Source organism: Mixophyes fleayi, chromosome 8 (genome assembly GCF_038048845.1).
Source record: "Mixophyes fleayi isolate aMixFle1 chromosome 8, aMixFle1.hap1, whole genome shotgun sequence".
Taxonomy (NCBI): domain Eukaryota; kingdom Metazoa; phylum Chordata; class Amphibia; order Anura; family Limnodynastidae; genus Mixophyes; species Mixophyes fleayi.
This window is the reverse complement of record NC_134409.1, coordinates 9528273-9541311: the sequence shown is the minus strand read 5'-3', so window position 1 is coordinate 9541311 and position 13039 is coordinate 9528273. Positions and strand designations below refer to the sequence as shown.

Sequence of the window (13039 nt, the reverse complement as noted above, 5' to 3'; positions counted from 1 at the left end):
TCCTGTACTTTGGCAATACAGAGTTCATTAATGTTATTAGGGTTATAGATTTACGGCTATAATAAACCTCTAATGTTGGCTGAACTCTCGTCACATTATTGCGGAGTTTGCCTAATATCTCTGTCTGTGGACCCAAAGTGATCTCATTGGCTGGAGAGAGAAAAATCTGTGATGGAAACCTCATCTGGTGATTTAAATCCGGTCTGACAATGACCACGATTTGAGTCTGTACATGGTCATTGGCTGATAACAGTATTAAAGCCCCCTATAAAGGCACGCTGATCTCGGAAACACTGATAGGATTATTTTTTTTGTAGTATCGATAACAGAACCTTATATAAGAATATATGGCATCCAGAACCATTTATATTTATCGAGTTTTCTCTATTTACTTCATATTTCTCTTTCCAGATCCTAACTATGCGGTGAGGACTGATGAATATGGCTTTCTGTGCGAAAATTCGGAACTCTAGGAAATGTGAAGTGGACACGACTCCTCCTAGAGGGGTAGAAATACATTTTTATCTAACGGACAAGTCCCCGATCTTGTTCACAGAGGGAACCTATACGGCGGAGGAATTGCTTATTGAGGTGGCTCAGAAATGCAGTAAGTATCTATTGTCAATAATGTTACCAGGCTACTTTCTGAAGCTCACCTATAAATTATTATCCTAATGATATGTCCGTATCCGTTCTAGTGTTTTTCCCCGTGTAATGGATAAAACTTGATGATAATGGATTCTTGTTTCTTTCTGGTGTATCATTTGAAGATTTTTTTACACATATGTATTTATTTTTAAAGATATTTCTCCGTTGTGCCACAATCTGTTTGCACTGTACAACGAAAGAGACAACCTCTGGTTGCCCCCAAATCATCTCTTCAAGATAGATGCCTGTACGTCTGTCAAACTTTATTACCGTGTCAGGTAAGCGGTTTAATTGTCTTCGCATAGGAGTTCGGCGCTATCATGTCCAATCGGATGCTAGAAAAGCCTCCCTCTTTGATTTCCCCCCACCTGATTGGACAGGATAGATATGAGCTCATAACCACAGAGCTTGCAAAACTTAAAGTATTCATTCATCTGTTTTGTGCGGGGAAATGAGTCTGTCTTTACTGCACAGCAAAGTCACATGAATATATTGAAGGTTAAAATGCCAGTTGGCGACTGTTGTGTGTCTATTCATGTAATATACCTGCTCAGTAAAATTATAAACCTAGATGATCCATATTTTATAAGCCTCAAGCTAGATAATCTCATGGAGGTTCTGGAATTGTTATTAGGACTCCTTCGTATGTTTATGGTCTATGTAAGTCAGGCAATATTACAGTGTGGGCTTTCTGAGAGATATTGATTACTCAGTAATAAGAGCACAGGAAAAAAACCTCACGCCCATCTGCATACCCATAGGATTCATATTATAATCATTCTCTGAGCATAATAACTTGTATACAGTTTTCGTACTTGTGTTTGGATGATATATATATATATATATATATATATATATATATATATATATATATATATATATATATATATATAATTTACGATCTCGCAGTACAGCTCCTTCTTATAAAGAAGTTATCGGATTGGGGGAAAATATCTTAACAGGTGCTATAGAGAATGACGGTAATGCAAGGGTGCAGGAAAGAGAATCTACATGACATATGTATATAGAACTATAGGTAGATATTGAGTTCATGAGAACAATTGTACAAATCGTACTTTATAGGCTTAGATGCCAGTCATGGTGGTTGATCTAATTTTCTGTCTAGTGGTTTCTTACCATCAGGTGCAGTGTGAAATGTGTTTTAGATCAGGTTTTGCTGAATGCTGTGGATTGGTACAAGATATCTATTGATCGCTGTCAGTACTGAATGTTTGTTACATGTATTTAAATAAGGAAATACACATATACCAGTTTGCTCAGTCCCATGTAGAAGATATCACAACACAGCAAAAAGTCCAATCTATGTTATATAGGTCGATCAGTGCTTTGTATACTTAAGAGCACCTGTGTTACTTCATCACAGTTAAAATATTGCATAAGGGGTTGTTTTATGGGGAGGGGGGGGCATTTTGGGTCTATATGATTCCTGTTGCCCACAATCCCGATCAGAATACATATCGGAGTATTTCAACTGGATTTAAGGAAGACATGGATACAATCCATTGGAGGATTACCTGGTTCCATAACTACCAGTGATTAGGGAGCTGTATTTGGTCTATTCATTGGGGAACTAAAACACTATGCTTCATGTTCCAAATGTAATAAAATAATATAAGCCTTGGGATTAACAGACCCGCTGTTCTGCACCATAAAGGGTCATAAACTACTGTCTGTCATATAAACAAATTCTATAAACAAATATACTATGCTTTGCTCATAAGGAAAGGCTCCATTGTAGGAGAAAACGGCTCCATATGATTTATCATTTTGAGAAGTTCCACAATGTGAACTGGGAACATTAAATACTGGAACTGTCGCTATAGAATCTGATGTCAACAGATACAGGGTTTGTGTTGGTCCATCCAATCTTGTACCCTCTGGCTGGTCTCCTCCACACAGTATTTACCACGTGGACACTTAATAGCATAGATAGTGAACTTCCAGAGTGGCAAATTTACTATAACCTATCGGGGTATGTTTTATGAGGCGGGTCAAGACATCGCCCCTCATCACACTTGGACAAAGGTCCGAATTAAAACACAGACATTTTTAGGGGACCTGTCCCTGGAAAAAAAAAATAGAGGATTCCAAAATTGAAGACTAGTGTAGGATTTTGGGACCAGGATAGACCAGTAATCTGGCTAATACGGTGACCCACAATGTTAAGGGTTAAACAAAGGCGCACCTTCTATAAGCTGTCTATACTCTGTTCTTGCCCTGATGCTTAAGATACAAGGATATTATGCTACTTGAATGCTATTGATGGCTAAGTACAGTGCGGTGGTGGGAATGATCTGTCGTGTCTCACTATAGGTCGTGTCTCACTATAGGTCGTGTCTCACTATAGGTCGTGTCTCACTATAGGTCGTGTCTCACTATAGGTCGTGTCTCACTATAGACATTGGGTGTTTGTTTGGACACAATTTCCTTTCATTATGTCACGACTAACCCTAGTTTACAGTTTTTGTACAAGGTCATAGGCAAACCGAGGGGGAAGGTGTTCCTAGTGCCTGGTATCCCCACTCCAAGCCTGGGGCACTGTATAATTGAGGTGGCTGGACCCTGCCCCCGCTTCACACGGCTCTGCTGGAAAAGAGAGAGCTGCGTGCACCTAACAGTAGTGCACGCAGCATTGTCCATGTATATTATGGGGATAGGAAGAGTTGGAGAGCAGCCAAGCACTGTCTAATATTATAGCCACGCCCCCATGCATGCTGGTCACGCCCACTGGCGGCGTGGTGTGGAAATCCTGCGTTTGCCCCTGAAGGGTTCTACAAGTCCTCAATCTTTTGTGACCATATAAAGATACTTGGCTTACGGTTCAGTGCTTTATACAGAAACAGTCAGCTGAGTCCAGATTATTCTTATCCTTTTGTTATTATTTCAGTACAATTTTTATGGTTCCTTTTTCCAAATAAAAAACCACAAAACAAGACCACAAAATATTAACACAGAATACGCAAACAAAACCCTGTAAGAACTAAAAATAAAATATATAGGTTACTTTGTGCTTTACATAATTTATAATGCTCAGGTGTAGCTAATACTGTAATAATTTGCTGAATTTAATATATATTGTTAGTGATCTTGCTGCTTGTAATTGTTTAGTAATGTAATAAGAGGAAGTGCCTATGGATAGATGTAAGCACACTGCTTCCCCTAAATTCAAATTAAACAAAAAACACACAATGCAAAAATGTAAACACACGTTACAAAGTACATTTTGTATTGGTAACAAATTATATTGCACTCTGGTCCCACCTGTTTCACATTGGGATTAATAGGTATGTAACGAGATACAGTGAGTCACAGAACAATGGGGGGAGAACAAGGAATAGAACCAGACATCACTGCTGGAAAGCAACTAAAGCCTTATATATTGTTTATCAGAACTTGTCATGGTGACAGGTGTAATCTTTACATATATTACAGAAGGAATCCTGGGCAGCTTCTGTGTTCATAATGCAGGAACGTTACTGTTTAACACTAATTAGTAGACTTATGCTGTGGAGGTTATGTGTATTATACTTTCATCTTAATAACAATAACATCCTTTACTGCTGAATAGATAGAAACAGCTCTGCATGAATTTTGGCCTTCACAGCACCTGGCTGTGTGTTTGTAGTATCGCTCTTTCCAAATGCCTGTACTAATATTATAATGTGCATCATTTGTTTACGGAGCGCCTGCATGTGGTCTGTGCTCATGGACAAAGTGCAGGTCATTAGTCACTTGCCTGAGATCAGCCATTACAATTATTCTTGTTTGTGAATTGTTTCCTTTAGTAATTTTAACAAGCGCTGCAATAATAATGGTTTCAGATCTTGCCACATAACAGCAAGTGTGTATACAAACGTGTGTTTGAGTTTTAGTGTTTGTATGACCTTGTAACTATGTTGACACATTAGTATAATAAATACAATTAAATAATAGCAGACGTGTGGTAGATAACCCAGGTATGTGAAATGATCCAGAAAATACAGGTAGCATAAAATTAAGTAGGCGTTCCGTGTGTATAAGTAAACAATCAGTATAGCGGTCACAAAAAGAAGTCGGCATAGGATATCAGGGGCACACAAGGTTGATAGACATGAGACATAAGGTGGAGAAGACTGTGTCTGAGAGCTTACATTCTAGGGGGAGGGGGTAGTGAGAGATTAGGAGCGAATGGGACACAAGTGAATGCAGTGGGTGGATGGGGTGGGTTAGAGTAAGCAAGCATGGACAGGTGGGTTTTGAGGTAGCGGTTTAGGTTGGGGGAGTGACAGGTGTGGTGAGGTAAGGAGTTCCATAGGTGAGGAGCAGTGTGGGAGAAGTCTTGGAGACAGGAGGAGAGGCGTAAGTCGGAGATGGAGTGGGGGGTTCGAGCTGGGGTGTATCTTGTGACGAGGTCAGAGATTTGAGTGAGGGTGAGCAACTTGAACTGTATTCTGGAGGGGATGGGGAGCCAGTAAAAGGGATTTACAGAGCGGTGCAGTGGGAGAGGAAAACTAGCATTCAGGGAGGATTGTAGAGAGGTGAGGGGAAGACCAATGAGGAGGAGGTTACAGTAATCAAGGTGGGAAATAATGAGCGGGTAGACCGGGGTTTAGGTAACTTCATGAGTGAGGCAGCGGCGCACTAGGGTAGCGGTGGAGAGTCCATGATGACACCAAGTCGGCGAGCTTGGGGACTCGCTAGGAGGTATTCACTAGGAATCAGACACTTTGTGCCTCATGCCTCAGTCTGGTGGGAAATAAAGGAATTAATGATTACAAATCTACCTTTCTGTTATAGAATACAACATTCAGACAAATCTTTAGTGTTGAAGTCACCGTTATAGTTTGATGTGGGAATAACCAGCCCTGTTTGTGTGCACATTTTCACTTGTCTATATGTATGTTATTCAGTGTGCATGAGTGTTGTGCTGGATTTGTAGAGAGGCGATAGTTATAGTATTTTGTTTCCTTTCCAGGCTTTTGTTATATTTGTCCGGGCTGCCTTCCTTCCTCCACTTGTAATCTTAAGCATCTGACCTCAGTGGTTTCAGAAAGCACGCACACCCCGTCATGTGGTGCATGTATTTTGATCATGCAGTTGGAACATTAGATGCACACGTGAAGAGGTGAATGAAGCAGGAGTTTAGTGTGTGTTTACTCCCCACTGCCAGACCTGTCTGAGTATAAATAGAGTATTTGTATTTTTTACTGTAGTTGAACCCAAACAATGCACACGTTACAGTTGGGTATTTACATTCTGGCAGCTAGTTTATTGCAAGATTGAAACCAGTTCTATGAAAGTTGAATTTATGGTTTTGCATTTCCAGCTATATTTATGCTAGAAGCCCAGCTAAGGCAGAAGGGGCAAGTAAAAAGCCACCTGACGCTCTCTACCCAAGGGTGACGTTTAATCCTTCACTCTGTGGGTTAATGCTGGTTGTTATAAACTGGTTAGGAGAATGTGAATACCTTCGGTTATAAGAAGGTTCTTACCGCTGCCCTTGCATGTAATCGTGTCAGTGCTGTGGGCTACCTAAACCTGTAGACACCACTTCAATCTAGAATAAGAGGGATTTCTTTATAGAAGTGTGATTGTGATAGTGAGGACAGGGCTAGTGACATGATGTGAGGAGGGGAGTGGAGGCAGCAGGAAGCCACAGACTGAGAGTTATATAGTGGAAGGAGCAGGGTCCTCCAGCAGCACAGAGTATATCAGGAGATCAGTGATGTGTTAGTGAGGACAGGGCTGCATGTGACAGGGGCAGTGACATGATGTGAGGAGGGGAATGGAGGCAGCAGGAAGCCACAGACTGAGTGTTATATAGTGGAAGGAGCAGGGTCCCCAGCAGCACATAGTATATCAGGAGATGAATGATGTGTTAGTGAGGACAGGGCTGCATGTGACAGGGGCAGTGACATGATGTGAGGAGGGGAATGGAGGCAGCAGGAAGCCACAGACTTAGGGTTATATATTGGAAGGAGCAGGCCCCTTCAGCAGCACAGAGTATATCAGGAGATGAGGGATGTGTTAGTGAGGACACTGGTCATATAGAGAGGAGGGCAGTGAAGCTGGGATGAGGAGTCACTAAGTAGCTGATGAAACTGGATCTCATGAGCAGTTTGACATAATGCTGGTATGGGAGAGAGTATGGAAGTGTTATTAAACACTAGGGCATAATATATTGCTCATTACTGGACATAATATACAATGTTGGTATACTCTGCAGGGTATAAATGTATCATTTAATGGATATTGGTGTAAGAACAGTAGACAGCTGGGATATTTATGTAGATGGATGAGTACAGAGTATATTGATGTATCTTTACAAGTGTTCTAAACATAGTTTCTTCCTGAAAGCCCATTAAACAGCCAGTGCACCCAGTCGATACAATGCACATCGTGTTACCGGGCTGCCTTTTACTCAAGGATGCAAAAATATGTTGTTAAAGGGAAGGTTGTGTTGTCCTGATTTGTATAGCGGAGCCAATTATGTCCTACGTTCAGTGACCTTGTGCCTATGCAGGACAGTGTCTGGACCTGCAGATGCATTGTATGGAAGATCTGACTTCTTCCCAGCACTCTCTTCATATTGCTGTCTTATTTCAATACTTATTTCAGGGTTAATGAGTTCAATTGTTACTGCTCAGAAATTAAGTATATGGAAAGTCATAATGAAGTCAGGGAGAAGTAACACGTGTTTCACAGAAGTCCCAGTAATGGAACGTAATAGTGTCATTATTTTATTGGACCATCCCTCTTACTATAATATCAGAAAAACAAACAGTAAAAACATGATTTCTAGCATTCAAAAGCCACAAAACTGAAATAATTTTAGACTGAATGAATAAACATTTATGGATGCTGTTAGTGGCTATTCAGACATATCAGGAACGTATTGCACTGGGCACATACAGGCAACACACATTAAACAGATATCTGGACAGACAACAGATAACGAAACATATGTGTGACTGCTGTATAGATTCTCCTCTATTCATGGTTGTACATGTCATCATGCAGTTATACAGCTTATGGGTAGCTATGAATATTCATGAGTAATATTGAGAGAGTGAACCGCACATGAACTGGCAGGAGCATGCTCAGTGTGCCCCTGAGGAACATCCTGTGACGCCACCCAGCTGCCAGCTTACAGTACATTGGCTCTGAATGATCACATGACATCAGTGTCACAGGAGCTTCTGCCCTCACCAACAGCTAGTTCAAATTACTCTTTAAGGGATTAATGACACAGAGAGAGGTTCACAGCTTTGTAGCTGATCTATCTCCGTAATGCTATGTGTGTCATGTTCTATTAATATTCTGCTTTTTTAAACTGCACGCTTTAAAGGGTGCTTCAACCTTCAGGTGACTTTAATTTGTTGGATGTGTGTGCCTTCCTGCAGCCTCTTTACTAAATACATTGCGTCCCGTTGTATCTATGCTTTCTGCAATGCCTTTATAAAGAGCACAGAAGTCTTGTGTTGTATATAATACAAGTACACGCTGAAAAGTGCAGACAAATAAAGTGGTGTATTTAGTAACTGTTGCAGTGGGGTATGTACAACGTTATCTGTAGGTGACAAGCTCTTTAAGATAATGTTTAGGTGAAGAGTTTGATCACTGTGAAAGCATTGTACCCTATGCTACTTGCCTGTAAACTGGATAAAGGACACTGCATAGAATATCGCACAGCCTAAATAGTGGATAGAAGGTGATGGTAGCTTGCAGGGAGGTAGAGAACCCCATACAATGTATATATACAAATGTCTTGTACCGTTCATAAATGCAGATGTAAGAATTTCCCTACAAGGTAGTTGCTCATACAAGACAAAGCCGCGGGTTGTACCAGCCTTCATAAAGGTTCTTTTCTTTCCTGTTACCCCCTAGATTCTTTTTTGCAAATTGGCACGGGACAAATGAAAATGAGCCGCCAGTCTGGAGATATTACCCGAAAAAGCAGAAAGACCACTATGAGAGCAAGCAGGTCCAGGACGGGACCCCGATTCTTGATGCCAGTTCCTTGGATTACATTTTCGCACAGGTGCAGTAGGAGCCAGTAAAGGCAGATTATTTATTTATTTATTTATTTATTCTAAACAGAACGCTGTTGATTATATGGATATTTAGAAGTCATTGCGACCATATGCAGACATAGGACCTCAGAGGTGACTTATAATCTACAGTAAGGGGTGTGTTATTCCTAATAATATATCGGTGTTACAGACACACCTGCATTTCCCGTATTGATGCTCGTTATACTGACCTCTAATAACGCAGATTTATTAAATAGTCAACATTGCCGTTTTTTGTACAGTTATAGTATAAAATACATGTTACATAAAATATATTAAAGTGTACAGTGGCCCTTGTTTCTGGTTGCCCTACTAGCACACAGTATATAGAGCGTTGTACATGAAATGTATACATTTTAGTGCATCTCCTGAATATCAGAACAAGCTCATTATAATATATATATATATATTATTTTTTTTTGCTCATTACTTGTAGAATTATTCTAATGACTTACACTTTGTAAATCGTGGAGAATTGGGTTCATTCTGTCTCTCTCAATAGATAACATTGAAATCCCTGCTCTCATTAGGGCCAGTATGAGTTGGTCAAGTGCCTGGCACCCGTCCGAGAGCCCAAAACCGATTCGGAGGTGCATGAGATAGAGAACGAGTGCCTGGGTATGGCTGTGCTGGCCATTTCTCACTACGCCATCAAGAGGAACATGCAGCTCCCGGAACTGCCCAAGGACATAAGGTAACCTCCGACTAATATACTATTCAAATATTGTGGTTATTTTCTGTAGCAGTGGGAATAATGTTGAAGTATATTTATTTATTTTTTACTTTTTTTTTCTCCCACATTTTTTTTCTCAGCAGGAATTTATCATCATTACCATTTATTTATATAGCGCCACTAATTCCGCAACGCTGTACAAAGAACTCCGCTCCAATGGGGCAGAGACTGATGTGATTAACAGTCTAAATTCCCTAATATACACAGACAGACAGAGAGACTAGGGTCAATTTTGATAGCAGCCAATTAACCTACCAGTGTGTTTTTGGAGTGTGGGAGGAAACCGGAGCACCCAGAGGAAACCCACGCAAACACAGGTAGAACATACAAACTCCACACAGATAAGGCAGTGGTCAGGAATTGAACTCATGACCCCAGCGCTGTGAGGCGGAAGTGCTAACCACTGAGCCACTGTGTTACACACTATAACAAACACATCTGGCAATAAAGTAGGAAGGGCCGCTGGTGGAGGTTTGGGGGGGCCGCCAGGGAAGGCGTGGAGGGCTGCATATTGCCCATCACTGAGCTAAGACTTCTTATTGTGTGTTATATTAGCTATAGAACATATGATCCGTTTTAGTATAGACCTAATAGATAAATGACCAGTTCATGAACCGATTTTATTTATCGGTTCATGATTTCCCCTTTTATAACTAATTGTTGTACACTCTTCCCACCTGACGCACTGAACACTGTATGTGCTAATTACCGTCTAACCATCAGCTCATTTTTTATTACTTTCCAGTTACAAAAAATATATCCCTGAAACGTTAAACAGAACCATCAAACAGAGGAATATTCTGACCCGGATTCGGATTAATAACGTTTTCAAGAATTTCCTAAAAGAGTTCAACAACAAAACGATCTGTGACAGCAGCGTGTCGCCCCATGACCTGAAGGTTAAGTACATGTCCACGCTGGAGACGCTGACTCGAAATTACGGCTCGGAGATCTTTGAGACGGCGTACTTAAAGATTTCCTCGGAGAATGAGCAGAACGGGTTTCACATCAGCGAGGTTTACGAAGTCATGGTGACCGGGAATGACGGGATTCTGTGGCGGCAAAAACCAGTTGTAAGTTATAAGGAAGGGAAGTTACTTGGGATGTTAAACTTAAAATGTACTTATTTGGAGTTCTGTAGATGCCGAGTAACATTAAAGGGTCTGGGCAAAGTGTGATCACAAACTATCACTTGAGAAAGACAAGTAGTTACAGTATTCCAACCCTACTTTTAAAGACACTGTTTAATTGCTGAAAGCAGCAATCCTACATAAATAATTTTTTTCCCCCATTTTTCTTGGCTATCCTACAAATCGTTATCCCTTTTAAAAGCTTTCTGATTGGCAGGCAAACATGACTGTCAGTCTGCTACACTGACGCAGGCTCACAGCTCTCGGAGATAGGGGGAGAAGGAGGATGTCACTGTGCAGACAGAGCTCAGAGGGGCGTGCCGATACCTCACTGCTCACTACATTATGTGTCGTGTAACTGTGGTTGCTATGGTAGTACAGAATTGTTTTCATTAATAGCAGCCTGGAGGAGAAAAACAAGGGAAAATGGTAAATACCAACTTTCGTCTTATAACCTCCCACAGGGTTTTTTTTCATGGGATTGCTGCTTTAAATAAATGTTCCTTGAGTGTGAGACTACGGCTGCGATCGCTGTCGTTCATCTCCTTTAAGACTCGCTCATGGACATATACAGCTGGCCGTCATTGATTGTCATGCACTGTGTTCACGCGTAGGTGATCACAATGTAACCAAAATAGAGATCCCTTGTTGAACTTTAAATAGAACAAGTTGCATTCAGGGTCCGTCCAGTGAGTATAGACCAAGCATTCCTCATAGCGGTCCGTCCATCGCTGTTTGTGAGGTCTGCTCAAACTGTGTTCATCTTCCTGGGAAGTTTTCATGTTCTGAATTGTCAATTTCGAGTAATGTCTAGTTCTGCCTGGACGGATAAACCAATGTTTGTGTCTGATTGGGAATCGTTTAACCTCCAGGTTCTGCCCAATGAAAAAGAAAAGAGATTGAAAAGGAAAAAAGGTGAAAATAAAAATAAGAAGATGGATCGAAAAGTCAACAGCAAAGATCAGTGGATCTGCTTCTCGTACTTCCCCGAAATTACCCACATCGTTGTGAAAGAAGAAATGGTCGTCATAAATAATCAGGACAACAAGTGCATGGTAATGCAAGGACATGATTGTGTGTGTGATATACTCTATGTAATAACTTTACAATTAATTTACAGGAGTAATGTGATGGGGGGGGAAGGGGAGGTTTGTTGGTCATCGTTGTCTTAGAAGGAGGGGTGAGAATATCTGTAACAGCATTTGGAAAATAGCCGCAGATGTCCTCTACCTTGTATAATATCGGCCGCAGATTTAGGGGTAAGACACCCGCAGAATTTGATTTCACACTGTCTCTATGCTATGAGCATAATCCATATTTATGGCATTAAGCACAAGACTCGCATGATTGAGGGCGGTGAATTGTGTTTCTTCATTTTTGTTCTAAAACGGAGACGTATTATTTTGACATTTCTATGTGACGTTTCATTCAGGAGCTGAAACTGCCCTCTCCAGAGGTGGCGCTCTCATTTACTGCCCTAGTGGACGGGTACTTCAGACTCACAGCAGACGCCCACCACTACCTCTGCACCGACGTTGCTCCACCGCTGATCGTCCACAGCATAATGAATGGATGTCACGGACCTATTTGGTAAGTCTGTTATGGTTGTTAAAATGTTATCAGGGCCATGGTTGGGAATCAAACTCATGACCTCATGTGAGGCAGAAGTGCTGACCACTGAGCCACTGTGCTGCCCAGCTCAAAGATAATATTGTTCTGTGTTGCTTCATTTTTGTGTTTTGTTTTGTTTTTGTTTTGGACTGTTTTGTGACACCCTTTGTGTGTGTATATTGATTCATATGTTGGATATTAGAGATCTAAACCACTTAATTGTTCCCTTTTGGGTTTTTTTTGTACTTTTTTTTTTTTCCCTGACTGTTCCACATATTTAGTGCTCTATAGGTATGTGTTTATTTTTTCGTTTGATTCTGATTTCCCCTTTTCACTATTCTATAATGGTTATGTTTACTTTATTTTAATGATATTTCTGCACCACATAATTTTAGGATGACTGTTTTAAAACCACTTAACGTAAACTCGCTAACAAACTTCTAGGAATCATGGGTATTATCCTGGGATTTCAGTGTGTTCCCTTTGGTGATATTACTCTATGCACCCCATGGGATTCCAGCTCTGGGCCTCTGGTTTCTGATCTGATTCTCTGCCTGTCACTTAGGTCGTTATTAATCTGGTTCTGGTGGTGTCGCACGAGCTGTGTGTTTCTTGCTGGAAAAGCAGGATGCGCTGAAGTTGTGAGGGTATTTCCCTGATGCAAATTGATGCTTCAGTGGTTGCAATTGACAGGAAAACAGTGAAGGGGGAGCAGTTTCAGACCTTTTATAGGTTCATTTGGTTAAGATTGAGAGCTAGGGGGGTGACATTATTGTTTCTCGCCCCAGGCTCCAAAGTTATAGAACAGCTTTAAGTTCCCTGTTTTTCGCCCTGGAAAATTACAA

General features: G+C 40.9%; 1 protein-coding gene across 5 annotated transcripts in view; it reads left to right on the top strand.

Annotated features, from left to right (window-relative positions):
• Nucleotides 1-13039, top strand: part of JAK1 (Janus kinase 1) — a 342069-nt gene that overhangs the window by 32989 nt on the left and 296041 nt on the right. For all 5 annotated transcript variants that reach the window (XR_012678453.1, XR_012678451.1, XR_012678452.1 and 2 more), the window contains 7 exons: nt 412-607; nt 803-926; nt 8536-8689; nt 9251-9414; nt 10199-10526; nt 11456-11638; nt 12016-12173. Coding sequence is in view for 1 of the 5 variants with exons in the window: in XM_075181825.1 (XP_075037926.1) it covers nt 436-607; nt 803-926; nt 8536-8689; nt 9251-9414; nt 10199-10526; nt 11456-11638; nt 12016-12173 (1283 nt within the window). In the remaining 4 variants the exon portion in view is untranslated. The remainder of the gene's footprint in view (nt 1-411; nt 608-802; nt 927-8535; nt 8690-9250; nt 9415-10198; nt 10527-11455; nt 11639-12015; nt 12174-13039) is intronic.